Genomic DNA, 27,746 nt, shown 5'->3' with positions numbered 1-27,746 from the left:
TTGGTGGATTTGACGCGTCATCACCTCAATCCCATCAAGGCGCGCGCACGGGATCACTCGAGGTCAACCAGGAATCGCGCGCGCATCAGCCTCCCTGCTCTAGAGATGACTGACAGATCCAGAATGTGGCACTTAAGAATAGAACCATTATAAAGGTTTCTGACCATCAACTCATTTTTACTTCTTCAATGGTAAAGTATTATTTTTGTATCACTGAGATGAGGGTTAAATCGGGTTAATTAGGACATTTCCTCCCAGTCGTTTCAATTGCAAAGTCTATCCCAGTTTACCTGAATTCGTTTTCATTTTTATAGTTTTAGTTTTTATTTTGACTTAGGTTTAGTCATTTTGTTGTTGTTTCATTTTTATTAGGTTATTTATTTTGTATGTCTATTTTTTTTCTCATTTGCATTTTTATTTTTTAGGTATTTTAGTACTTAAACTGAAAAAAAAAAAAAAAAAAAATATATATATATATATATATACCTGTTAAAAACAACATATGGTAATGAAGAATTAGTGGTTACATAAAAAAGTGTTTTTGAGTTAATATAGATTTTTGATGATCTGGTAAATACAATATGCCCCGATGTAGAATTATTAGTTATTAAATATTTTTTCCCCAACCTGAACATCATTATAAAATCTACTAATGTTTATCTGTCAAGGAACAAAGTACATACCCACAGATAAATATAAAATATTCAAAAACAAACAAATTAGATGTTATTCAGAATGAATGCACAGAATCACAAGATAGCGATATTTATTATTTTTATTTTCAGGATTCAATAAATACAACAAAATGTACAAACCATTGACAATGACCAGTGGGGTCAGCGGTTTGCGACAGTATTTTGAAAGTGCTATGAATGATCTTTCATCATTAGTGTTCATGTTCATTGTACAATGAATAATGTGGATCCAATACTTTCAGTAATTTAACCACAAGGCCATTAACAGTTTTATAATGCAACTGTCATGTAACTTGACATATTAATTCATGTCAATCCAGTATCCCAGAGAGAAGATCCCATTAAGGATTTGTAAATGCAGATTTTAGTGAGTTTGGACCCATTACTAACTGAGAGATTTGAGAGCGCATGGAGGCACTTATGCATGGATGTTGACCAAGTATTTCCCTCACTGCAGAAAGAGATGCATAAGTCCATCATACCCATGTTCAGAGAGAAATATGGGTTTATTTTCAAACAGTAAAAGACTGGAGTCCAGTGATGGCTCTGCCCAAGATCAAAGCATGGATGTCATGAGTGCCTGTGAAAAGGGAGAACATTCTTAGAAGCTTTTCCTATGGTTCAGATTAAACAGAAAATCTCTCTACATCAGTGTTTCAGCAAGAATTATGATCACTGCCTTAGTGCGCTGCATATAAAGCCTATACTGACCTCTGCTGGCCCAAAGGTATATTTTGCATGTAAAATGATTTTTTCTTGTACCTTCGTAGGTGTTGACGGCCTCTAGGTTCATGACATGGCGTATGATGTGGTATTCGTCTGCTATGCCGTTTCCTCCCAGCATGTCTCTGGCCTGCCTGGCGATGTCCAGGGCTTTCCCACATGAGTTCCGTTTCAGCATGGAGATCATCTCTGGTGTGTGTCTTTGGAAGAAATGTGTTGGAAAACTCAATGAACTGCAGGATTCTTTGGTTATGAGACAGCTGGGTTTAAGGCTCATGGGTGTTTAGGACACTGGATTGTATTCAAATGTATTGCATAAACACATTAAACTAATAGGACTGAGAAAACATGAGCACATGTGATGTAAGCTCTTTGGTAATGACTCACTTCTTCTGGTCGATGAGTCTGCCCAGCTGTAAACAGGACTGCAGGCCGATTGTGATCTCTGTCAGCATGTCTGCCATCTTCTTCTGTATCAGCTGGTTTCTGGCCAGAGGGACTCCGAACTGGATTCTACACAGTAAAATCATTTATATTTATGAAATTAAAAATAAAATCAAAGGCAGCATAATCATGTGTACTTAGTAATAACAGTAAATGATGCATAATTACGAGCAACTAACCCTAAACCAAAACCTAACCCTATAGTAAATAGTTAATTAATATTTACACTTTTTTTATATTTTATATAGATTTTTAAATCTGACTTTTGTGTTTTAGTAAATTAACTTTTGTTCATTTATTAAAAAGCACTAAGTGTTCATTTTGTCTTTATTATTAATATTTGTGCTTATTTTGAAGTAAACAATTTGTATGTACTTTATAATAAATGTGTTCAATTCAAATTAAGTCTTTTTCATGGGGGGCAAAAAAACAAAACAACTTTTTAAATAAAACAGCTTTTTAAAAACCAAATGCAAAAACATCTATATATATACTGAATCAGGGTTATTAAAAGTTATAAGTTATATAGTAACACAATAAAACAATTTGTGTCACTTGAAATAAAAGAAAACAAAAAAAAACTTATTATTTTGTTATTATTAAAAAATCTAGCGTTTCTCATTTTCATTTAGTTTATCTTAAACTTAAATTTATTTTCAACTAAAATTTAAATGAAAACGGAAAAAAAAACTAAACTTGAATGAAAACTATAATAGTATCTAAGTGATACCCTGTATTGAATATCATCAAAACTTAGAAAAAAGATACAAATGTTTAGTTGCATCATTTAATATGCATAGACAGAATATTTTTTATTAATTTGTCACACTTAAGGACTGTTGAAATAAAATACAAAAAATGTACAAAAATACCAAAAATATACACTTTTCCTTACACACACAGAACAACAGCTAGTACTAATACATGCATGTTAGATGTTAAACTGCTGACCTGTCCAGGGTGTACTGGCGGGCAGCGTGGAAACAAAATTCTGCAGCACCCAGAGCGCCCCACGCAATGCCATAACGGGCATTGTTCAGGCAGCCAAAGGGACCCTACAAAAATCAACACGTAAGATCAAATGTCCAAAGAGTAAAGAATGACCTTGTAATTTCAGTGATTCTATCAGTTATCTGGGTTGGTCTGAGTTTTAGGCAGTAGTTTACAAGTGTGTTATAGTACTAAGTGATGCGTGTCTTAGTGCACAGCATTAATGATAGAGACAAAAACACTCACAGCAAGGCCAGACACATGGGGAAGCAGGTTTTCCTCTGGCACTTCAACCTCGTCCATCAGGATCATCCCGGTGGCCGAGGCCCTGAGGGAGAACTTGCCCTCTATCTTCGGGGTGCTCAGGCCATTCATCCCTCTCTCCAGGACAAACCCTCTCACTCTGCCATCCTCACATTTGGCCCACACCACGCAGATATCAGCGTATGGGGAGTTGGTGATCCTGCTCACAGATAATAAAAAAAAGTGTTTGTGTGAAAAATTATCACTCATCTGTGCTGTGTGTTCAAGATTTGTGTGCAGTGCAGGGTTATTAGAGCTGTGAATTCAGTTCTTATTTGTTCTTTCAATTTAGTTTAGTTCTTGCCAAAATAAATGATACTTTAGACCAAGTTCAAAAGCATACTCTAATTTGTCAAGGCCAAAATGGATTCGTTTTTCTCATTTAAGTTTCTGGTTTGGTCAAACATTGATTTTTTTGTTAGTTACAATTAAATGTTGCCATAAACAACAGCTAAAAAATGAAAGTAGAATTTTCACAAAAGATAAAACTACAAATATTTTGTTTGTCAGTGTTTAATGTGGTTTACTTAATAATGACAACTTTGAATCACCTAAATGTTTATTGTGATGTCTTTTTAAAATATGACAAATATTTTCTGTCATGTGCTGAATAAATACATTAATAAATACGAGGCAGTGAAAATACTATTTAAACAAAATGTATTTAATTTTTTTTCCACGTAGTGTTATTTGATTATAGACAACCTGAACAATGTTTAGATCAATATAAAAATACACTTTAAATTAATTACTGTATATTCCGGACTATAAGTCGCACCTTTAATTTTTTTCGCACTTATAGTCAAGTGCGACTTATTTAGAAAAATTATTTTTGACATGAACCGAGAGAAATGAACCAAGAGAAAATAAACAATAGAATACATTACCATCTACAGCCGCGAGAGGGCGCCTCTATTCTGCTCAGTGCTCCTGTAGTTTATCATTGAAGACATAGAGCGCCCTCTCGAGGCTGTAGATGGTAATGTTTTCTCTTGGTTCTTGGTTCTAAATAAATGCGACTTATAGTCCAGTGCCACTTATATATGTTTTTTTCCTCATCATGACGTATTTTTGGACTGATGCGACTTATACTCAGGTGCGACTTATAGTCCGAAAAATACGGTACACAGTATTTTTAGCCGTTTTTCAGTTTAGTTTGTATTATTGTTTCAGTAAAAAAAAATGTGTTTACACTGGGGTACTACTGTGACTTTTGATAAAAGCATCTGCTAAATGATTAAATGTAACTGTATATGTAATATCTGCTCAGGCAGAAAAATCTCTTGACTTCAAGCTAGATTCACGTTGCATACTTAAGTAAACAGATGGTCAGCAGATTTCAGTGTCCTCCTAAACCAGCAAGGGACAAACAACCTGGAGAGGGTGAAGTTACAAAATCCAAATATAGAGATACTGTTGGTACACTGCCCTCCGATGATATCTCTTACATAAGAAACAGTTTGAATATCTGACCTCCACATAAGATGACTCCATGCTGTGCAACTTGAGAGTGCTGATGACTTTATCAATCAAGCTTACAAAATGATTGTTGTATTTAATTATACCATCCCCGTCACAAATGTTTATTTTTTTGTACATTTTGCATTAGAATACTGAACAGAATACTATACTTTTGTACTGGTGTGAGCAAGGCTCTTATTATTCACTAAAACTACATCTAAAACCACTTTTTTTTTTAAAGTTACTTGAAATAAAATAACGTTTTCAAAAGAAAAAAAAATATATATTTCACTTTAGCTAGCTGCCAATAGTACTAATTTTAAACCTGTTTTTGAACTTATATTGAGCTTAAAGTACTAAAACAATTCAAACTAAAACTGAAATAAAAATGTCTAAAAACTATATAGACATTTGTGTATAGACATTTGTGTGACAAATTACTAAACTTTAAGCAAAACATTAAAATGCAGATGGAAAAAAATAAATAAAAGAAAACTATTTTGACAAATTAATAATAACTATAAAGTATATTGATGATACTAAAATAGCACTTAGCTGACTTGATTACATAAATTAATATAGTATGTGTATGTGCTTAATTTTTTCGAAAATACATTTTTAAAGAAAAGACTATTTTCTACATTACATATGAAGACTATTGAGAGTCCAAGGCCAGACTCTTCATGAAACCAAACTATGCAAACTATTCAGGGTCACTAACCATGTTTTTGCCCCACTGATGGTATATGTCCTGCTGGAGGGGTTGTATTTGGCTTTGGTCTCCATGCCACTAGGATCACTCCCATGGTTTGGTTCTGTAAGTCCAAAACAACCCAGAATCTCTCCACGAGCTGGGAAGAATAAAAAATGTAGAAATGACAATTATAAAAAAAATATGTATATTTTTAGAATTACTCATATTGATATTAAAATGACTGATTTTCCATTGGGACTTTGAGATATGTAAATATTTTTTACAGCAGTTTAATGTAATGACATGCAGTTTAGGCAGCTGACTAACCCAGTTTAGGCAAGTATTTCTGCTTCTGTGCTTCTGTTCCGTATGCGTTGATAGGGTGCATGACCAGTGAGGACTGGACACTCATAACTGAACGGTAGCCACTGTCCACTCTCTCCACCTCCCTGGCGATCAGACCGTATGCCACATAACTAGTCCCAGCACAGCCATATCCTTTAACACAAAGGATGCAAAAACATCAGACAATGTACCTTATACATCCAGTGTCACGGACCACACAATTAGAGTCAGATTCACCTTAAGCTGTACACATGACATATGATGTTAAATGAGAAATGGTTTGCATTTTTTCCACTTTCATGAGGATGATTCAGTGTCACTGACAGACATGATCAAGTCTGATTTTACCTTGAATCGTAGGCCCAAGGACACCGAGCTCTCCCATTTCGTTTAAAATCTCCCGATGGAAATCTGAAAATTCAGAGCCACAGGTTTAAATTTACACATTAGACTACAGGAACCATCAGCCTTTCAGGCATTTAGAATATTATTCAAATAAAATAAAAACAAAATAAACCTATTGTGAGAATTAAAGGGACAGTCAACTGTTTGGTTAACAACATTCTTCAAAACATCTGCTTTTGTGATCAACAGAAGAAAAAAAAACTCATACAGGTTTAAAACAAGTGGAGGTTGAGTAAATGGTGACAGAGTTTTCATTTTTGGGTGAACTATCCATTTAATCATGCATGAAGGTTGCAAAAACTTGTTCTAATTAGGACTGTCAAATTGAATGCGTTAATAACGCAATAGCGCAAATTCATTTTAACGGCAGTAATTTTATTAACGTGCAATTAATGCAGCACACATTTTCTTTTTCAGGGTTTTCGCATGTCCATAAAAAGTCTTAACAGGTCTTAAATTTAGTTCTATCATATTTAAGGTCATAGAAAGTCTTAAATGGGACAAGAAAGTCTTAATCAGGATTTCAAGAGGTCTTAAATTTGGTGAGGAAAAGACAAGAATTGCGATATGGCTTGAAGGGTTAGTTCCACACGTCTCACACGGCTCTGGGGGGTGAATTAAAAAGGCTTTCTGTAACAAATCAATGCGTTTTTATAAGAAAATTATCCTTTTTTTCAAAACATAATAATCACTTTAATCTAGCTTGCGCTCACTGTTGTAAAACGGAAGCAGTTCAGGGAGAATGACGTATGAGGTCATCTTTGCGCATGTGCTGCTCAGAAGTGACAAAGGCCGAAACGCAGCGAAGAGATCAAAACAAAACGAGTTAACTCATGACAATCATGCGATTAATCACAATTAAATATTTGATTCGACTGACAGCCCTAGATCTAATCCATTAGTTGTTAGTACTAGCGTTTCCACTTACGTTCATTCCTGTTGGCCATGAGGATGCGGGGCATGAGCTTCTCTTGGCAGTATGTGCGGAAACTGTCTCTGATCATGATCTCCTCATCTGTGAGCTGTCCTTCCAGATCCAACGCATCACGCCAGTTAAACTGCACCTTAGCTAGGAATCCAAATGGTTTCAGCTCAAATACAGTGCATGTAATCCAATTCAGACATTACCATCTGAAAATATTACACTAATATATTTACGTGTTTTTGCTGTTTTATTCACTTGCACCTCTGATTCTTAAAAGAAAAAAAGATTTGGTTACTAGCACATTAGCACATTCAGTTGCCAAGCCTAAACATAAAAATGCATCAATTCTGAAACTTGATGTCATTTGATCAAATTTTAGTTATGGTACAAAAATGTTATGGTGAATCACTGATCTAACCCTGTGCTGCAGGTGCTGAAGAGCCCTGGGCCCTTGACACAGAGAGCAGAGAACATCTCTGTGAGTTCACCAGCAGACGTGATAAAGCTGTTCTCAATGCCATGGTGTTTTCAAACCTGAAAAAAAAAAAAAATGCAACATAACGCGTTACTAAGTTTATTTCACAGTGACTTTTAATATTTCCTGCAGTAATTCCTTTTTTCCTTTCCATTCACTTTTTGACGTTTAATAAACTACACAATACATATTTTTAGCTTTTTTGGAGTTATGTCATAACCTTGTTATTACTTCATACATATTGTAAAATGTAAGTTTATGAGTATTATTAACGATTGCAACTTTTATCTGTTATAATACCATTCATAACGTGAGTTGTTAATACTGTAAGTTACTGTATATTAAAAATATTTTTTTCTATTGAATAATCGTCTGTCTAGTCCATTCAAGGTTACACAACTGGAATTGCACAACGAAATTGAAACCCATATGAGAAACATTTACAGATTTCAATATCTATATAATTTATATTTCAGATGTATATTTTAAAACACGTAGTTGTATACAGTTCTGTTCTATTCGCCATGCAGTCATACTGGAAAATCTATTTAAAACATAATACCTCCAACGTCTTCAACGATCAGATGATTTCCCTGTCTTCTGTAACACTATTTATCTTCGGAGTACAGTTCGGTAACATGAACAAATTGGAAGAACGGACCCGCCATCTTTTGTGAGGTATTCCGTTGACTCAGTGCATTGATATATGACTCAGTGTTTGCCCCGGTTTATGTTTTTACATTTATAAAACGTCAATAATTATTTCATACTACATGATTACATACATAACTTATTATATTAACTAAATATGGCAAATATCGAATTTTGAAATGTACAAATGTAAGATTTAAATTGGCTTTGTGATTATGCCACATTCAAAATGGCTGATAACAACGTCTGAAACCCTGTGGAATGTCGAAGGCGTGCTCCAGCACCGCGTACTCGGATTGGATGATTAGAAGAGGCGTGTGCACGGAGGAATTTTTAAAGTGATTTGCTCTTTTACAAACACACAGTGCTGGGTTGGTGTCCTCGGTTATATTTCTGATATGAAAATTTCTGTGTCGTTCATGTGCATAATTATAGGTGACATTTATATTCCGAAAACTGCAATTATAGGTGGCATATATATTCCGAAAACTGCAATTTGACCATATTTGCATGGCAAATGGACATAATGTCTTTGTAACTAAAATTAAGATAGAGATACTTTATCTGTGTTCAGCATGAAATTCCACTGTCTAAATTTTGAAAATGGGTATTTTTTATTATGTTTCTATTAAGCGTATTTTAAAATGATTGCATATAAATTATATTAAAGTGCAGTGTCATAGTAAAAAAAAATAATAATAAACTGTTTTTTTAAGAGTTGTTGGGCCTTATAAAATGTTCCATGATTTATTTATTTTAGCCAAATTTTAAACTCATATAACTTAAAAATCTCGTTTTTTTTATTACATTTCTGTAGCTATTACATTTTACATTTAAACGTTTGTAGAGTTTGGGAGGGCCTTGTAACAAAAGAATTTAGATGTGCCAAGAATTTACACAACTTTGTGAATTTGTCTTTCTCACGTCGAATTTTTGTTAGAAAAATATTCTAACCCAATTTTCCATTATCATACTGAAAATGAGAATGTACTAGATCTTTATTCAGAGAAAGTTCTTCTTTAAAAAGTCGTATGTGGTTGGACAAATTAGTATTTTATCAAGTGTTTGTTGTTTTTGTAAATGAACTAGAATAACTAAAAAACTGATTCCTTGATATGACAAACGCTGGCGATTTTCAGCGAAGGAGCACTTATGTTTTATTGGCTGAGACGACTGTCTGTCAATTTTTCCTGTCCTCTCATTGGTCAATTCAGCTCGCGCAGTCGCCTCTGAAAAGCGAAACGCATCGCGTGTGTTGTTGAATGAGTTGCTGTCTGCCATACACTCCTACTGTAGAGCAGCGGATCATTACTGATGGCCAATACCTCGCAAGATTAGGCAACGGCAATATTGTTCCTTTCGATATATAAGAGACTACCACAAGTCTGCATCCTTTATTTGCAAATGGAGCCGGAGGAGAAAAATCCAGAGTCCAAATATGGTAGGCTAATACGTTTTCATTTTTTAAGGGTTTCTCGTTATGGAAGATGTGGGGATGGTCCTCTGATGGAAACAGTGACTAATACGTGGGGCGTGGGTCTCGGGCATTTCGATGAAGAATAACAGTAATGCAGACTTGCACGCTGGTGCTCGACATAAATCATACGTGAATGCATTGAAACCCTTTATACAGTTTATGATTGAAACACTGCATCACAACAGTGTGTGTGAGAGAGGATACAGCAGGACGTATATAATGAAGAAAACAATAGGCGTGGGCTCAAACACATGGCTGGCGTAATTAATCTCAGGTCAATAATTACCGCCATTATGGTTGTTTTATGCGACGTAATAAGTAAATGTGACTAGAACATGCAACTCTCATTGCCTGCTTTCACACACGCATTATAAATAGTTTCATGAATTGTACCTATTAATGTTTGTGTAACAGTAAATGGGAAGTGTGTTTAAATGTCTCTAGGGACATTTTTAGTTGCTTGGGCCGCTTTAAAATAATAATAATAATAATAATGAAAATATGACAAGGTTTATAAGAAGGAGTGTGTTCTGTTAACTAAATGCAGTACTTGCTCAAGTTATTCAGAAAAGGCAAACACTCAGCTTTAAAACAAATAGTATTTTTACATGATCTTGCATGCTTGAATACTCTGGTGTTTGCAGTATGACCATAGTAACCACATGTAATATCCTGAATGGTTTTTCATTACCTTGTAACAGCACTGTGGTTTCTAAAACCAGACTATTTTTATAGAAACAACAGGTAGCATTTTAGTTAAGATTTAGTTAAGATTTTATTAATATTTTTAATTAGTGTTTTATTTTTATATTTTATTTTTTGATATTAATTTTAGTTACAGTTGTGTTTTTGTCATTTTTATTAGTTTTTTTTATTATATATAATAAATATATATAATATATAATAATATATATAAATATAATAAATTTTTGTCATTTATAATAATTTTTCAAATAGTTTTCTTTTTTCAATTTCAGTTCAAGTTTAATATTTTTCAAGAAATTACAAAATATGTATTTTTAATGGTTTTAATTAACTATAATTAATATAGTTATATATTAATGCCACATTTAGGAAAAAATAAAGTGAATTCAATTACTTTACTTCACTTAGTGTAAATCAAATAATTAGTTTTTCCACCAGTCAATATAATGTGTAAAATTGCTGGGATAATTTCTAGCATCAGTGTGATTTTCAACCCAAGATGATTCTTGCTTAATGCCACTGAAGGTTCAGGTTTGATTATCTTGGGTCAGAAAATGAAGCTTGATAACAGGCTAGGTTCAGTGATTCATTTCAATATGCTACTAAACTGTCAACTCATTGCTTGAGAAAAGGGTTAAGGATATGAACACTCCTTGATTGCTTCATCATCTTAAAGATCCACATTTAAAAGAGTCAAATCAAATCAAATAATAGCCTGGTGAAGCAAATAAACATGCCTAAACTGAAGATTCAGGCTTCCTAAAACCTATTTTCCTGTTCCTGAGAATTTCTAGTATCCAATTCTCATTCCTGTTTTTTTTTTTTATTCTGCTTTGGAGAACAAGTTGTAACGTGATTTACAGGAGTCTGGGCTGGAGTGAAGTATACTCACATGCTCAGATGGCTTTTTGTCATCTTCTTCTGGATTGCATTACGATCTCTTAACCTCATGAACACCACAGATCATTAAAGTAAATCTCTGACTAAGACTATGGGAAGTGCCTCCTCATGATATCTATGTAGAGACTGTAACTTTTATAAGGCTTGTTCTTGAATGACAATGATACACTTCTCTCCAGTTGCCTAGCAATCTCACAACATTGCAATGCCCTTATAACTACAAAGGCATCTCAAATATCCGTGCCCCTTATTGTGTCTGGAGATCACGTGACTTTGCGGGTGGAAAAGGTCAGTTTGAAACAGGGACCAAAGTGTGTGATTGGAATTGAGCTGTAGGTTGACTTCTGACCATACGTCTGATCAGATCAAGCTTGAAAATAATGCACGGTCTGTAGAAGAGACAGAGCGAATTGATAACACACAAGCATGCCTTTGGACATAAACAATAAACAACTGCACACTACAGATTGGCTTTATGAAAATATTTCTCTCTTTTTAGTGATTAAAATGTCAATCTGATTGCTTGAAAATTCCCCCCAGATCGCCTGATGCTGTTGAGCGCTGCTATTAACAGTACAGCTGTCACTGATCGAACTTTATTGGAAGGGGTTATTTGTTGGAAAGTTGGAAGTAACATTGTGTGACCTGGCTTCTGGTGTTTCTGTAGTTATCATCAACTTGGTAACCTGGACTTTCTATTACCGAAGAGATTGTGTAAAAAAAAAAAAAAAAAAAATCACTATAAATCCTCTACGTGTCAAAACTGCCCAGAAATAACCTTGATTTAAAGAACTTAATTTCAGTTTGAATGAATTGAAGGAAATGCATTCATATTCACACCGTGTTATCAGACCCGATGCCATGAAATGTGATAAGTATATTTTCCATGTTTATCAGACTTTGTTTGAATGTCATTTGTGTGACCTTTGCAGTCAAGCTGAAGGTGATAATGAATTGTTTACCTCAGACAGGGTTGCAAGGCTTTCATAAAGAAAATCCACCCAGTTGCTCCTCGAAACTAGCCTGAAATTAGCCTAATCGCAATTCGAAGTGGGGTTCCACCGGAACAAATCATGTTACAGGGGATAAAATATGTATTTGGCGGTGTCCCCCTGTTAAAATTTGAATTCCAGGGGATAAATATCACGTTATTGGGGTTGCATCAACCAGCGGACATGAAAAACAACATGTGGCTACAGTGTTGATGCGGTCCAATTCCATGAGAAAACTGTGGGTCTGGCAACACTAACTAAGCTGTCCAAACCGTGACATGGGTGCAAACGCTCTATATGGTTACCAATGAACAGGATGCTGCATTTGATCAAAAATCTGTTGGACATTGACTAAATATTTCCTATACATTTTGACATTAGAAAGATTTTTCCATCCTCCATGACTCCATTTTTTTTTTTTGACAACAATGTACACAAACCTTCAGAAGTGGGAAATGGGAAATGGGAAATTTTCGAAAACATGTGAAGTCACCATTGATCCTCCAGTTTCCGAGTTGGGCGGGCCATAAGCTTAAAACATGGCGAAGGATGAAACCATTGCTTTGACTGTTGATAAGCTACTAGCTACTAAATATTGTAGAAACTTAATTTTCTGTAAAGTTGCTTTGTAATGTTTTGTATTGTAAAAAGCGCTATACAAATAAACTTGAATTGAATTGAACTGTTAAGTTTTATTTGTTTTTCCCACAACATCTACATTGCTCTCTCTTGCCTTTACAGTCATATATTTTTATGTATATAATCATTTGATGCGTATGTGAAAACAACATTGATTGAACTGAAACTTCAGAATTGCCAGCAAAATGTCAACAAATGAGACCACATTTTATTTAAAATCCATTGGATATTGGTTTAATATCTTCAGTACTTTTAGGGTTTAATAAGATTTCCATTTAAGAACACCAATAGCATGATATGTAAATCTGTTACATGTCTAAGATCAAGGAAGTGCATTCTCGGAGAAAAACAGTGAAGATGTACTGAGGGTGCCAAGCATGACTAGTTTCCTGTTGCAAGAGGTCGGAAGTGGTGTACAGTCTGTCTAGCGACAACATTAAGACTAAAAATACCAAAAAGACGGTCTAATGGGAAGGGGATCATATTATGGAAAACAAGGTTTGGTATTTACCTCTTTTTTTTTATAGCATTTTCAGAGCATTGAGAAGATATGCTTAATATACTTACTTTCAGTTGGTGCAAAGCTATGATGTCTAAATTATTTTAGTGTTGTAGAGACAGATTTGTTTGTATGGACTAATCTATATTACTACTAGTGATTTATTTTGGTTATTAAACAGTATGCGACAGGTTAGCATGATGTGAAGAGCATCTGTGGGAGATGCTGGTCAGTGTGACTGTAGCAGTTTGGAAGGCTTGGGTCATTTGGGAGTTGTTTGTGGATGGCTAAGAGCGTCTGGTTTGCTGATGACTGCTCTAAATAAATGGCACCTCAATAAAATAAACTGTACACACACACATACACACTGCATGCTTATAATGAGCCTAGACCTGCATTGGTTACTAGTGCAAGTCTCAAGGGGGGTTAGGGCGGCAACAGAAAAGTATCTCAGGCAAAGAGACAATAACAGAAAACACTAACAGAAATAGTGTATTTTTTCTTTCTCTTTTGCAAATAAGGAATCTCAAACATATATAGAAATATACAGTGTAGCCCCCAAAATACACAAATGTTTAAAAGTTTGTGATCAATAACATTTTTATTGTTGGTGTTAAAATAAATAATTTATTCAACAATGACTTGATCAAAAGTGACAGTATTTCAGCATTTATCAGTTTATATATTTTTTTTTTATTTTTTTATTTTTTTATGAAAATTATAATATATAACTTGCACAACAATTATTTTCAATTCAACATTAAAGCTGCAGTATGGAACTTTTGACGCTCTAGCGGTTAATAAACAGAACTGCTTGCGTGTAGCGGAAGGACATTGTAGCCGGAACTACTTCTCTCTGTTTATGTCTATGAAGAATCACAAAGGTACTGGGTTACTCTGCCACAGTACCCCTGAAGCAATCTAAAATAGTCTGAATGTAAACACTTATTATTAACATTTTTTTCTTGAGCTCCAAATCAGCATATTAGAATGATTTCTGAATGATTACTTGATTATTTGAGCTGAAATTCAGCTTTACATCACAGGAATAATTGTTAATTATAAAATAAAATAAAAAAATATACTGTTAAAATATACAAAAATACAAAAATATACTCAAATAGTAATAACATTTATAAATATTACTCTAAGAGACTTTTTTCAAATCTTAATGTATGAACATTATGGTAGAGAAATTTGAACCATAAAACACCCTGCAATTGCAAGCAAAATGTTTTACAAAATTATATTTGTTGGGTTTAAAATATTAAAACAATGGATGTTTTGTTTGAAAAATATTGTTCCAACATCATTTGAAAATCATAAGCATTACTTTTACACTAGTATTTATTTCCCCCTTGGTTTGATGTCTGATCATTACTGTGATCATTACATGAATAATTTTTAAAGTATCCAAAAATGTTGTATTTTTTTTTTAAAGCAATTTAACAAAAAGGAAAAAATATGAAAAAATTTATTGTATTGTTTGGAACAGCATGCTTCAGTAAAGAGCCTTGAATACAAGAATGTCTCGACATTTTAACAACTTACACCCACTGCAGGATGCACTTCCTCAGCCTAACCTGCATCTCTAAATCAACATCGCGGCTTTGCTAAATTCACACTTGGCCGACTGAGGCATTGCACACATGACTGAAGACATCACAAACACATTCTAAATGTTCAGTTAACCAGTTAGACAAATTAGACACCACAGCATCGTATAAATGTGACCCTGAAACACAAAACCAGTCTTAAGTTGCTGGAGTATATTTGTAGCAATAGCCAAAAAAACATTAGCAGCATTTCCACAACTGGAACATTACCCAGGAACTAGGGACTTTGGGCTGGTAATCGGTGTGTTTCCATCGCAGGAACCAGGATCTATGCGGGCGGATAATTAACTCCTTGCGGGCATGTAGTAGTGCGGATGAAAAATATGTGCAATATTTGTATGTCTAAATTACCATTACACATACGCATCAACGATATGACATTTGACCCATCATGTCACCACCTGTGCGACAGTACGATTTTTGTTTAACCTTCTCGAGCGCTGCGAGAGAGACTTTCCCACAGCTGGATTTGTAATTCAAGATCGGAGAACGCAACTTAAACCTGGGACTGTGGACGATATCCTTTTCCTGCACAGTAACCTTAAAGGAAAATAAATGCATATTTTGTGTGCGACAGGCTCAGGTTGTATTTTTTTCATCAATAGGTCTATTTGCGTATAGTTATCAGGTTCCATAGCCGCTTTCGTTTCATTAGAACATTAATGACACTGTCGTAATGTTGAGAGAGGTGCGAGATAAAAAATAAAGCACTTTAACTGGAATGATTTTAGCGTGTGTGATTTATCGCGGGCACGATTCAGGGAACGGGCCAAATATTAACGGGTCTGGGTGGGTGCGGATTCAATTTTTATATTATCATAGGTGACAGGTCGGATCTGGTGCTGAAATTTGCGGGTACGGGCGGGCGCGGGTCTCCAAAAATGGACCTGTGCAGGACTCTAACTCGACTTGTCCTTCTGATGTGTGCCGCTGGCTCTGATGTCTCTTTAGTGGTTAAACATAAAATAGGCTATAATTCGTTTTGGTAATCCAAAATTTGGTAATCTTTGGTTTGTATTCAATTACAGGTCTAGTATTTGGTCTTGTATTTCAATCTATATTTTAAAATGAAAATAAAAAGAGGCAATTGATATAATAATATTTGATACAATATTTTCTGCGGCTATTATTATGTTTCAATGAAAAAGAAAGGAGGCAGTGGTATCTGATAACCTATTTCGTTTTATTGTAACTACACAGTGAGGAAAATTGCAGTAGCCAAGGTGACCTGACTGATGTTATCAAAGCACGCTGCTGTTTGAAGAATTACCGGATTTGCGTCGTTGCGGACATCACACTGTCCAGTCGAATGTCCATCACACTGTCCAGTCGAAGTCCGATAAGGATACAAGTCCGAAATTTACGCACTTTGTATTGAGAAACGCTCGCAGACCTACGTCACCAGACTATTTGCCTAATCTTCATGGTACTATATTAGACCGTGGTAGAAATGCAGAAAGCAACAGGTCTTGGGGAAAAAGTTCCTGGTTCAATTGTTCCGGGGAATTTCGGTGGAAACGCAAAGTTTATGGGTCAAAAATATAAATTTTTCTTTTATGCCAAAAATCATTAGAATATTGAGTAAAGATCATGTTCCATAAAGATATTTTGTAAGTTTCCTACTGTAAATATATAAAAACTTTCTGAATAGTAAATTTTGGATTAGTGATATGCATTGCTAAGAACTTAATTTGGACAACTTTAAAAGTTATTTTTTTCAGTATTTTGATTTTTTTCAACACCCTCAGATTCCAGATTTTCAAATAGTTGTATCTCAGTCAAATATACAAAAAAAAAAAAAAAAAACATCAATGGAAGGCTTATTTATTCAGCTTTCATATGATGTATAAATCTCAATTTCGAAAAATTGACACTTATGACCAGGATCACAAATATGCCCGATTCAGCTTTCTAGCTAACGCTTGGCTCATATAATGTGACGTTAATACTTGCAAAATACCCTTTTACCCATTCTAATTTAGTAACATACTAAGCAGAACTAGTCGTATCTAGATAGCATTTCACTTGAGACAATCAGAAGGAATATTTTTTTTTTTACTGAGTTAACCCTTTATCGATTAGTGGAAGTGATCCATTAGATTTTGACACTCACTAAGAGGGAGAACTACCGAGAATTGGGTTTAGATGCAGGCAAGTCATGCCACACTTCGACTGAGTGGTAGTATGTTAGTGATGGTAGAAATGTGTCAGTAGAAAAAGCCATGCTGCTTATGCAGTGGTAAAAATCTGGAGATGCCCACAAATGACATAAATAAATGCACCATTTTAATGTCTTCACAGGTGAGCCAAGAAAATTTGACCCAACATTTAAAGGGCCGATTTATAACAGGTGAGACAACCTTTATAAGCCAAATGAATGATTTCGAAACCATTTGCATATGCATCTGAGACCAGTGTTAGTGTTAATTATTATACTATTACAGTTTTTGTTCATATTTTGAATTAGATTTTATTTTTATATTTTCTGTTTTCACATTATATATATATATATATATGCTTTTTATTTATAGGTTTTAGATCATTTAATTTATTTAATTTTATTTCAGTTATTTTAGTCCAAAAAAAAAGAGAAATAAATATCTTTGTATATTCTATTTCAGTTAATGTTAATTTTATTTCAAGTCATGATGTAATTTTTTTCAGGTAGTAAGATTTGTTTTTAGCTAGTGATATTAATCCTGTCTGAGACACATCTAGTGACAGTGAATCTTTTAAACTTTTTAACATTTATGTAATCTGATAAACTTCCATGTCCTGATTTGTGTGGTGGCACTGAATGCGTGTGCTTTTCTTGGTGAACAGGAGCTGCACAGACATTCTCTGTTGTATCCTGTTCATCTTGGCCTTGCTGGGCTACTTTGCAGTTGGGATTCTGGGTAAGTTTTAGCCTATTAATTTTCACATTTCTATGCCCAATGCTGGTTTAGATTAGGCAGAAAGTATTAAACAGTGTCCATTTCCAAAGACAAGCTGTTGTCTTTCCATACTGACAGTGTTGTATCTTTTCCTTTAGCATGGTCTCAAGGTGACCCTCGCAAAGTGATTTACCCGACAGACAGTAAGGGTCAGTTTTGTGGACAGGTCGACACCACACTTGAGTGAGTAAAGCTGTTTCTTTTGAAAACTCACGAGACGTCTTTCACTTTGCCATTCCAATAGACTTTAAATGCAGTTCTGTTGTTAAATTGTACTCAAACATATCTTTTTTATGTTTAATGTTTAAATCTGTCTGAATAATCAGGAATAAGCCCCTGCTGTTCTACTTCAACATCATGAAGTGTGCCAGTCCTCTGGTCCTGCTGGAGTTTCAGTGTCCCACCACTCAGGTTTGGTTAACCTCTTTTTGCAGTACCATATATATATCTATAGTGTTTGTCATGCACAGACTGGCAGTACAGCTTGCCATAGCACTTTTCTTTTTATGTTCATTTGACAGATCTGTGTGGAGAGATGTCCCAATAAATTCAAGACTTTAGTGAAAGCGTTACGAAATGAAGCTGACAGGGAATACTACAAGCAGTTCTGCAAGGAGGGAGTAGACATGACCAAGGTGAGTCCTGGACAGGAAAGAAAACCTTTTTACCTTGAATTCCCAGTAAGAATTAAGATAACATGATAAAAAGGAAAACAGAAGATTACATTTTGGCCATACTGCCCCTCCCTAGTTTTAGTAATACATGGATTTCAAGATGCTTGAGCAACACGCTTAATCCTAAATTGCTTCACAGAAAGATGCCCTTCTTTTTTCCTAGAACGCTCCTGAAATCCTGAAGGATGGCTTGTGTCCTTCAATACTCACACCTAGCAAGAATTGTAAGCCTTTACATCATTCAAAACATGTTTGTTATTTCAGGTTAATTACAGATGAAGTTCTGTTACATTGAAATGATGAACTTTACCCTGTGTTACAGTCACACGGAGATGCTTGCCCGCTCTAGAGACCTTGAAAGGTGGCGTTGTTGTGGTCGGCAACCAAACGACCTTCAGAGATGATTCGAAAGAAGAAAATATAAATGCCACAGATCTCCTTGAAGCCTCAAAGTTAGTAATATTATTTGTTAGTTGGTATCTGTTTGTGATTATATTGAATGTAATCGGTGTTATTTTAGTATAATTGAGATACTGGTAATGCTTTAGTTTAGGGACCAATTCTCACTTTGAACTAGTTGCTTATTAGCATGTATATTACTAGCATATTGGCTGTTTATTAATACTAATAAAGCACATATTAATGCCTTATTCTGCATGAACATAATATGCATCCTTTAATCCTACCCCAACCTTAACTTAGTAACTACATTACTAACTTTTAATAAGCAGCGAATCAGAAGTACGTTGAGGCAGAAGTCAGTTAATAGTTATGTTATAGAAACTTAATGTGACCAAGATGCTACTATAATATTTTGAATTCGTTTTATTTTTGGTTTTCATTTTAATTTTGGCTATATTAATTTTAGTTTTATTGTTTTATGTCTGTATACTTTATATCAATTTGTATTAAGTTTAAACCAGCTTAATTTGGCAACTGGCTGAAAATTAAATAATTTTTAATGCATTTCATTTCAATTTTTATAATGTAATATAGTAATGCTGAATATAATATTATTGTGTTAGTTAATGTTACCTAAAATATAATGTGAATCGTATAGAAATATATGATCAAACTGATTATAATTAATAGATCTTTGGAATTTTTGTAGGAAATCCAATTTTGTGGTCGAGGCCCGAGCGGTAGCCATGAGGATCTTCGAGGACTATACTCAATCCTGGCACTGGATACTCCTGTAAGTGTGTGAAACTCTAGGTTCATTGTATTCCCCCTCCACGCAGTGTCAGATTTAGTGTGTTCTAGCATTGGTCAAATCTTTTTCAGTGGCTTGGTGATCGCCATGCTGGTCAGTCTGATCTTTATTCTCCTCTTGCGCTGTCTGGCTGGAGTCATGGTCTGGGTTATGATCATCATGGTCGTCATTGTTATCGGATACGGTAAGTGTTCTTGTCTTGTCTACAGCTCTCATATAACATTCCCGTATTTTTATCCTAGCTACCAAACACTGTGTCCACTGTGCTGTTTAACCTTAACACATTTATAGTAATACCCTAAGAAAATACATTTTAAAAATCATTTTGGAACATTAAGCATTGTGACATTAAGACGCTCCTTATCATCATTTGATGGTTTTCGTTCGATTTCCAATTCTGTATTGTAGTAATGTTATATTTTGTAAATATTTCCTTCCTGTTTATCCCCTCTCCTGATTCTCCTCAGGGATTTTCCATTGTTACATGCAGTATGCCAGTCTGAAAGGACAGGCCGGAGCTGACGTCACTATCAAGGATCTGGGTCTACAGACTGACTTCACAGTGTACTTACAGATTCGGCAGACCTGGCTTGCCTTCAGTGAGTTTTTATATCAATTATGTCCGTTATGTGCAGTACAAAAATGAATGCACTCCCATTAAGAAGTTTGAATTGAGTAAGATTTTTGAATGTTTTCGCTGCATGTATTTGATCAAAAATACAGTAAAAATTTGAATATTCTGAAATAGTATTACAATATTTTTGTAATTGAAAAAATATATTTTCTATTTTAATATGTAAATTATTTTTTTATTTTACATTACTCCAGTCTTCAGTGTCACATGATCCTTTAAAATTAATTTGACATGAACCAAGAGAAATGAACCAAGAGCAAGAGAAAACATTACTGTCTACAGCCGTGAGAGGGCGCTCTATGCTGCTCAGTGTAGGCTACAGGAGCACTGAGCAGCATAGAGCGCCCTCTGGCGGCTGTAGACGGTAATGTTTTCTCTTGGTTCATGTGAAATTAATTTTGATAAATAAGTCACACCTGACTATAAGTCACAGGACCAGCCAAACTATGAAAAAAAGTGCGACTTATAGTCCGGTAATTTTTTTTTTTTTTTAAGTAGGGCTGTGCAAAAAATCGAATGCGATTTTCATGCACATCTCATCAGTAAAGACGCTCCTTTAATTAGAAGTTATCTCCAGCACGTGTGTTCAGATCAGGGTTGCCAGGTTTTCACAACAAATCCTGCCCAGTTGCTTCTCAAAACTAGTCCAAAACTAGTCGCGATTCCTGGAGGTTCCCGGATAAAAAAAAAAAAAATTGCTTCCCGGGGTTAAAATATACGTTTTTTTTTTTTTTTTTTTTTTTTTTTGCATGGTTGTCTTGGTAAAATTCGCATTTTAGCGGCTAAATATCACGTTATTGGTATTGGGGTTGCTTCGACCCGAGGACATGAAAAACAACCACAGATTTGGCAACACTGGTTCAGGTGGAGCGGCAGTTACTACACAGAGCCATAGTCTACCGACAACTAACACAAAATCGTTTTCAAAATTGACAAAGAATCGCCTGCGATTTTAAAATTGATTTTGTGTAGATTGTCAGTGGATTACGGCTCTGTGTAGTAAATGCCAACCAATGTTGCCAAGTCTGTGGTTGTTTTTCATGTCCTCGGGTCGAAGCGACAATACCAATAACGTCATATTTAGACCCTAAAATGCGAATTTTACCAAGGGAACCATGCCATAAAACTTATATTTTTACCCCGGAAACCAATTTTTTATCGGGGAACCTCCTGGAAACGCGATTGGGCTAGTTTTGGACTCGTTTTGAGAAGCAACTGGGCAAGATTTGTTGTGAAAACCTGGCAACCATGACCTGAACGCACAGGCTGGAGATATACTTCTAATTACAGGAGCGTCTTAACTGATGAGATGTGCATGAAAATCGCATTCGATTTTTTGCACAGCCCTATAAAAAAGGTAATGTAGGTATACATTGAAAATAATTAAATGAAAATATGTATCTTTCTTCAAGTAGGGATCAATCTGTGGACATAAATGAGCACTAATATGGACTTGCACTCTTTGTCACTTTATTCTTTGTCGCCACACAGTGATTATCCTGTGTATTGTGGAAGTGGTCATCATCCTTCTCCTCATCTTCCTCAGGAAGAGGCTCCTCATTGCTATCGCTCTCATCAAAGAGGCCAGCAAGTCAGTCTACCTCAGTATTTTTAGACGCGTTGCTTACATTGTTCGGTCTCATATTCCATATTACTGCTTTTTTTGGGTACTCTAATAGCATAAGCTGTTAAACAGCAGTGTTTTTCTCAGTGTGATGGATTAACTGTTGCTTAAAGTCATGAAATAATAATTAGGTTAACCGGGAGTGTTAGACATGAAGCCCTGATAACCACATCTATTTTTCAGAGCCATCGGTCATGTGATGTCATCACTGTTCTACCCACTGCTGACGTTTGCCCTGCTCTCTTTAGTCATCGCATACTGGGCCATCACCGCTGTGTATCCTAAAAGAAATAATGCAGTCACATAAAAACTGCTCACTGTTGGTATTCTGCCGTTTCATTACCCTAAACACCTTAGTTAGAAATGGGGATTTAGGTTTCAAGCAAACATGATATCCTTAACTCTTGATTAGGTTTTTGTCCACTTCCAGTGAGCCAGTATACAAGGTTTTCAACACAAGTGCATGCATGTATTCCAGAGACACCTGCAACCCTGAGGTTAGTGTCTTTTTATGCTAACTTTGCTATGTCTCTACATAAATGTCATGTTTGCTATTTATTGGCATTTTTTTACATTGTTGAACAGTAGTGTCTCATTTTTTGTTATAGCATATTTTGCTTGATAAAATGCATACATTGCATAAAGTTGCATTGATTTGATTCTCTCCACAGACTTTCAACAGCTCAAATGTCACCACTGAATGTCCTGATGCTGAGTGTCTGTTTGCGTTTTATGGAGGAGAGACATTATACCACAAGTACCTGATTCTGTTCCAGTTCTATAATTTATTCCTCTTCTTCTGGTGTGTCAACTTCGTGACAGCATTGGGCCAGGTCACCCTGGCAGGGGCCTTTGCCTCCTACTACTGGGCATTCAAAAAGCCTGAAGACATCCCGGCTTACCCTGTCTTCAACTCTTTGGGACGGGCCCTCAGGTGTGTGACTAGAGAAATAGTTCCCTGTGTTTAGCAGATTTTGCAAAAATCCTTCTCGTAAAACATTACATTTTGGTGTGCTCTATATCGCTCACTTGTTTTCCAGGTATCACACCGGCACTCTGGCATTTGGTTCCCTTATTCTTGCCATCGTACAGATCATTAGAGTCATATTGGAGTATCTGGATCAGAAGCTGAAAGGTCTTACTACTTCAGTGTACTTCATATTCTTCAGAAAATATTTAGACCCCTTTACTTTTAACTTTTAAACACTGGACTTATTCAACGTTGATCACAACCAGTATGATTGATAAAACAATGCTGAAAAATGTATTGTGATCGGTTATGAAAAAGCAAGCGCTAATGAGGTTGGGCATCAGTTTTTTTCTTTTTGGTGCTTGCCCAGCTACTAGTCAGTTTATGGTGTTTTGTTCAGAAAAGAGAAACTTGGGAAATCAAATTTTGTGTTTCACTTGACGAAAGTCAGTCATACATGTTTGGAATGACGCCAATGTAAATGTTTGAGTAAATAATGTTTTACATGTCATAAAGTCAGTTATATGCATTGTTATATACATTTGAATCTTGATTTCCTTCCTCCAGGTGCCCAGAATAAATGTGCCAAATTCCTGCTCAGCTGCCTGAAGTGCTGCTTCTGGTGTCTGGAGAAATTCATCAAGTTTCTGAACAGAAATGCCTATATTATGGTACATTTACATTTCCCTCTTAATAATGTTTTCACCTTTTGTGGATTGTTTCTGGCTAGGGAGCATCATCATTATTGCATGTTTAGTGTTGTAGTGCTCAAAAACATAATTGCTGAACTTAATGAAGCATATTCTCTTTTCAGGTGGCAATATATGGTAAAAATTTCTGTACGTCTGCCAAGGATGCGTTCTTCCTTCTGATGAGGAACATTGTCCGGTGAGAGTTTAACTAAATCTAAATCATCTAGTCAGTGTTTTTTTGTGAATAAACACAATAAACCATCCACATTGAAATGTTTTTACTTAACTCGTTTTCTAGTGTGGCGGTTCTGGACAAAGTGACAGACTTCCTCTTATTTTTGGGCAAACTCCTCATCGTTGGAATCGTGGGTGAGTGATTTGGTCAATCAGATGTCAAAGTGAATCCAGAGGTTATTTGAGTGGAACTGGCTTCTCATATTCTAGTACACTAATGTAAAACAGTATGCATTAACAGTTTCTTCCTCCTCTTTTCAGGAATATGTTCTTTCTTCTTTTTCACGGGCAAGATTAAAATAGTGGAGGATGCTACTCCATCCCTTAATTATTACTGGGTGCCTATATTGGTGAGTGAGCATGAGTTTTATCAATCCAGCAAAACCAGATTTTCCATCTGCAGTGTCAAAATGTCAGTTTTCCAGATGTAATAATAATTACATCCCTCTTATAATTTACAGACTGTGGTGTTTGGTGCCTACCTGATTGCTCATGGCTTTTTTAGCGTATACGCTATGTGTGTGGACACACTCTTCCTCTGTTTCTGTAAGTGTGAAGCAGCTTTGTTTATTTCACGAGAAGATACATAATGAACAAAACTTAACAAGTTGCTAATTTATATTATTATTTTAGGTAAAAACTGATAGCCTGAATGCACTGCAAGTCGCTTTGGATAAAAGCGTCTGCTAAATGCATACATTTAATTTTTAATTTGTTGGCTGAGTAACAAAACAAGGATTCTGATAATAGCAGCTGTTGTGTTAAATTTTATTGGGTGTTGAGGAATAAGTTTCACAGATGTTGACAACTTCTACCACTCAACTTCAACAGCTAAGCACATCTGGAGCACTCAAAACGCCCTCTTTCCTTTCCTTTAAATGTTGTTCTTTTCTGTAATGCAATAGGGAGCAACAGTGACAACCAACTGGATTTCCCTTCATTTTCTCTATATTCATTTAAAAATACTATAAGAGTTCCAAACCTTGAACCAAACCAACCAGCTTTTTTTTGTGTATGAGGGAATTAACTATTCATCCCATTAAGCTTCGCAAAAGATGCAACTGATTCAGAAAATACAGTATAATATGAAATGAGCTACAAATATAAAATACCATATGTTATATACCAGACCATATACAAATATATACCATACCATGATATAACCATATATACCACACATCAGTTATTTGAGAGTGTAGTGAGAATGATTTGTGTTCAACCATGCTTCATAGGAGTGCACTATCACCGCTCATTCCCGTTTCCATGGTAACAGTGACTTCTCTGATTGGTGGAGCTATTTTCAGGACCGTAGATTATGTAATTCTCAATTAGCTATTAAACACATTTTTTGAGAAGATATTTATGGCTTCTACAGAAGCACATATCATCGCTTCCTCCGAGCTCTCGGTTTGACTTTAAGGTAGGTTTCTGTATGGAGAAAATGACTGGGATTTTCACTTGTGGGACCCACTGTTGACATAACTGCATATGCTTACAAGGGCTTTTGGCTTGCTTCATGTCTAACCATTTCCTTTCTTTCTTTCTCTCTCTTTCTCTCTTCAATCATGTCCTTGTGCTCCTTTCTGCTACGTGCTCTCTCAAAACACTAACGTTTCAAAATAACCGTCACACGCAAACACAAACTCAAGGCGAAGACCTGGAGAGAAATGACGGTTCTTCCGACAAACCGTTTTTCATGTCCCCTGAGCTGCACCAGATTTTATCAATCGAAAAAAGCACAGAGGAGACTGACTGTGCCGAGGTACCGGTCATACAGGTGCAAGCTGAGGAGGAAGTACCGCTGCAGGAGAACGGAGAGGTGCAGCTTAAAGAGCAGGGCATTCTAAAGCAGGAGAGAGAAGAAGAGACGCCACTAAACCAGGAAACACACATTGAAGAACCGCCCCAAGAAACACAACCTCCAGAAGCACCCGCAGTCGACGAGGAGAAACCCGAAGAGCAGGTTGCAACGCAAGAACCTGAACCACCACAAGTGACCCCAAAACAAAACGGACCCCAAGAGGTGGATGCTGAGGACAAGGAGGAGCAAGTGGCCCAACCTCAGGCAGAACCACCACAGGCCGAGAACCAACAAGAACAGGAACCAGAGGAAGCGAAGCCTCAAGAAAACGGACCTCAAGAGAGCGAGACCCTGCTCACCCCTCAGGAGTAGCTAGACAGGGATGTTCATTGAAGGTGGATTCGTGAAACGTTTCAGAGAAGCCTACTGATTTGGGAAATGGTGCACTTTGGTGGCTTTGATAAGCCATTAGTATACACTGGAAAGTACCACTTTCATTCGCGTCATAATGTTTACTCAATTAATCAATTTTGAGAACTGTCTCTTAATAATTAATCACTGGTTTTAATGGATGGCATGACACAAAATAGGACAGAAACAGGCTTGTGCTCAAAGTATGAGCATTGACACTTTGGTTACATGGACCTAAACCCCATTAGATATGCCTACATAGCACTTGTAGAATGTGACTGTGTTTGTGTTTTATGTAGAACGTTTTAATGTAAGGACATATAAAAGTGTAATGTAGGTGCTTGACTTGTGCCTAATTATTGTTACTTCTCAATGTCTTAATCATATCGAAGAATGCAAAAAGATTTTGCAGTATTGCTATGTTTACGGCAACAACAACAAACAAAAAAAACACATCTGTTTACAGTGATACCAGCCAAGACCAAACAATGTCATTTTGTAAGAATTTGTGCTAATGTATTTGAAAATTGTGTTGATTTTATGCCTAATGTGATAATTTTATGGTACAGATTACCGTACAAAAAAATGTAATGATGGCATCGAAAGCAAGTCAACTTAAAAAAAAAAAAAACGTAACACCCTTATATTTTGGTCTGCTGTGACTATGGTTATTATATCGACAGATTGCAACCTTTTCAATGCCTGATATTTGTCGCTGTTTGCCACTCTGTTGCCTCTTTTTCTACCTCTTTGCTTCACTTTTCTCAATCTTTGCATGTTGGTAATGTGATCTCCCAGTACTTTAATAAATCGAACTCTCTCTTTGTTGAGATCTCAAGCCTTTTTTTTTTTTTTTTTTTTTTTTTGCTTTCAAGGCTCTGCTTCAGTTGTTGGCATTTATACTTTTTGGCACACCTTTCCTATTAAGATTATGCTGTTTTTTTGTCTCTACCCAAATTATTCCAACAGTGGAGGATCTGGAACGCAATGATGGCACAGTGGACAGACCATACTTCATGCCAGAGACACTGCTGTCCATCCTCAAGAAATCCAATGAGGGGCTGAAAACAGTGGACTAAGGAAAGAAAAAAAAAAGATTAATAGAAAAACAAAGAAGTGTAGGGACAAAAATAGAGAGACCTGCCATACTTGCACTGATATTATAGCTCAGGCACCAGTGAGTAATACCAGTTATTACAGCCAAAAGTGTTACAATGTTACTTTTTTGTTTGTTGTGCTAATATCTTGGTTTAGTATTTGTATATATTATGCTTTATTAGACTAGGCACAACTGTCCTAACATCTCGTGATGGCAGTGTGTGCGTTTGAATTTGTGATATTTCGTCACAAAAATCATAACCATTTATAAACCAAGCCACTCGTTTTGGTATACAATTTTACAGTGTTTTTAATGCGTCCATTTGACGCAGCCATTTTTGTTACTACCTGTTGTGTTGTTTGTTGCGAAGTGTAAATAATTCTGTAACGTGACAAGAGGAAAACCTAATAAATATTAATTGGGGCATGAACGTAGTGTCACTTGTTTTCCCGGGCGTTAAAGTACGTAACTTACTTAATATTAATGAGCCAGCAAGTTCAGTTACTAGGCAACCAGTTG

At 35.7% G+C, this 27,746-nt stretch overlaps 2 protein-coding genes across 8 annotated transcripts; one reads left to right on the top strand and one right to left on the bottom strand.

Annotated features, from left to right (window-relative positions):
- Nucleotides 1-757: 757 nt before the first annotated feature.
- gcdha (glutaryl-CoA dehydrogenase a) lies at nt 758-11,259 on the bottom strand. 4 transcript variants are annotated; one of them, XM_052600541.1, is made up of 12 exons: nt 11,186-11,259; nt 7,404-7,519; nt 7,219-7,254; nt 6,989-7,129; nt 6,004-6,066; nt 5,638-5,808; nt 5,338-5,467; nt 3,099-3,315; nt 2,814-2,917; nt 1,806-1,931; nt 1,458-1,618; nt 758-1,275 (listed from the first exon to the last, which is right to left on the bottom strand). In XM_052600541.1, exons 1-12 carry the CDS (start codon nt 11,242-11,244, stop codon nt 1,208-1,210), a joined length of 1,392 nt encoding a protein of 463 aa, XP_052456501.1. In that variant the 5' UTR covers nt 11,245-11,259; the 3' UTR covers nt 758-1,207. The 4 variants fall into 4 exon arrangements, with proteins under 4 accessions (XP_052456501.1, XP_052456503.1, XP_052456505.1 ...); XM_052600543.1 differs by having other exon boundaries at nt 7,219-7,248; XM_052600545.1 differs by lacking the exon at nt 11,186-11,259 and adding an exon at nt 8,023-8,164 and having other exon boundaries at nt 7,219-7,248.
- Nucleotides 9,353-27,657, top strand: slc44a2 (solute carrier family 44 member 2). 4 transcript variants are annotated; one of them, XM_052600519.1, is made up of 22 exons: nt 9,353-9,552; nt 17,241-17,289; nt 17,763-17,836; nt 17,974-18,058; nt 18,202-18,286; nt 18,397-18,510; nt 18,713-18,773; nt 18,872-19,001; nt 19,661-19,744; nt 19,834-19,946; nt 20,230-20,361; nt 21,888-21,987; nt 22,204-22,296; nt 22,433-22,517; nt 22,692-22,954; nt 23,061-23,155; nt 23,558-23,661; nt 23,805-23,878; nt 23,981-24,051; nt 24,178-24,266; nt 24,378-24,462; nt 27,098-27,657. In XM_052600519.1, exons 1-22 carry the CDS (start codon nt 9,516-9,518, stop codon nt 27,205-27,207), a joined length of 2,133 nt encoding a protein of 710 aa, XP_052456479.1. In that variant the 5' UTR covers nt 9,353-9,515; the 3' UTR covers nt 27,208-27,657. The 4 variants fall into 4 exon arrangements, with proteins under 4 accessions (XP_052456479.1, XP_052456477.1, XP_052456478.1 ...); XM_052600517.1 differs by lacking the exon at nt 27,098-27,657 and adding an exon at nt 25,566-26,953 and having other exon boundaries at nt 9,369-9,552; XM_052600518.1 differs by lacking the exons at nt 9,353-9,552; nt 27,098-27,657 and adding exons at nt 13,182-13,322; nt 25,566-26,953.
- Nucleotides 27,658-27,746: the final 89 nt, after the last annotated feature.

Source organism: Carassius gibelio, chromosome A6, assembly GCF_023724105.1.
Source record: "Carassius gibelio isolate Cgi1373 ecotype wild population from Czech Republic chromosome A6, carGib1.2-hapl.c, whole genome shotgun sequence".
Taxonomy (NCBI): Eukaryota; Metazoa; Chordata; class Actinopteri; order Cypriniformes; family Cyprinidae; genus Carassius; species Carassius gibelio.
This window is presented reverse-complemented; position numbering and strand designations above follow the sequence as displayed.